Source organism: Lottia gigantea (genome assembly GCF_000327385.1).
Source record: "Lottia gigantea unplaced genomic scaffold LOTGIsca_104, whole genome shotgun sequence".
Taxonomy (NCBI): Eukaryota; Metazoa; Mollusca; class Gastropoda; family Lottiidae; genus Lottia; species Lottia gigantea.
This window is the reverse complement of record NW_008706849.1, coordinates 78,942-79,579: the sequence shown is the minus strand read 5'-3', so window position 1 is coordinate 79,579 and position 638 is coordinate 78,942. Positions and strand designations below refer to the sequence as shown.

General features: G+C 22.6%; 1 protein-coding gene across 1 annotated transcript in view; it reads left to right on the top strand.

Moving 5' to 3' along the window:
- Window positions 1-638, top strand: part of LOTGIDRAFT_170779 (hypothetical protein) — a gene marked incomplete at both ends in the record, with an annotated part of 26,434 nt that overhangs the window by 4,789 nt on the left and 21,007 nt on the right. Inside the window, 2 exons of the mRNA XM_009046627.1 lie at window positions 148-369; window positions 481-537. Of these exons, the coding sequence (XP_009044875.1) occupies window positions 148-369; window positions 481-537 (279 nt within the window). The remainder of the gene's footprint in view (window positions 1-147; window positions 370-480; window positions 538-638) is intronic.

Sequence of the window (638 nt, the reverse complement as noted above, 5' to 3'; positions counted from 1 at the left end):
TAGCTAGTAACGAATGTTATAATGTTATATTTTCAGGTTATAATTTTGGATATAGAAATAGTTATACTTGTCATTGTTTATATAATAAAAGATGTGATGCTGTAACTAGTGTTTGTTGTAACGAATATTATATTGTTATATTTTCAGGTTATAATTTTGGATATAACAATAGTTATACCTGTCATTGTTTATATAATAAAAGATGTGATACTGTAACTAGTGTTTGTTATAGTGAATATTATATTGTTATATATTTAGGTTATAATTTTGGATATAACAATGGTTATACCTGTCATTGTTTATATAACGAAAGATGTGATACTACAACTAGTGTTTGTTATAACGAATATTATATTGTTATATTTACAGGTTATAATTTTGGATATAACAATTGTTATACCTGTCATTGTTTAGATAATGAAAGATTTGATACTGTAACTAGTGTTTGTTATAATGAATATTATAATGTTATATTTTAAGGTTACAATATTTTGGATATAACAATAGTTATACCTGTCATTGTTTATATAATGAAAGGTGTGATACTGTAACTAGTGTTTGATATAATGAATATTATAATGTTATATTTTAAGGTTACAATATTTTGGATATAACAATGGTTATACCTGTCATTGTTT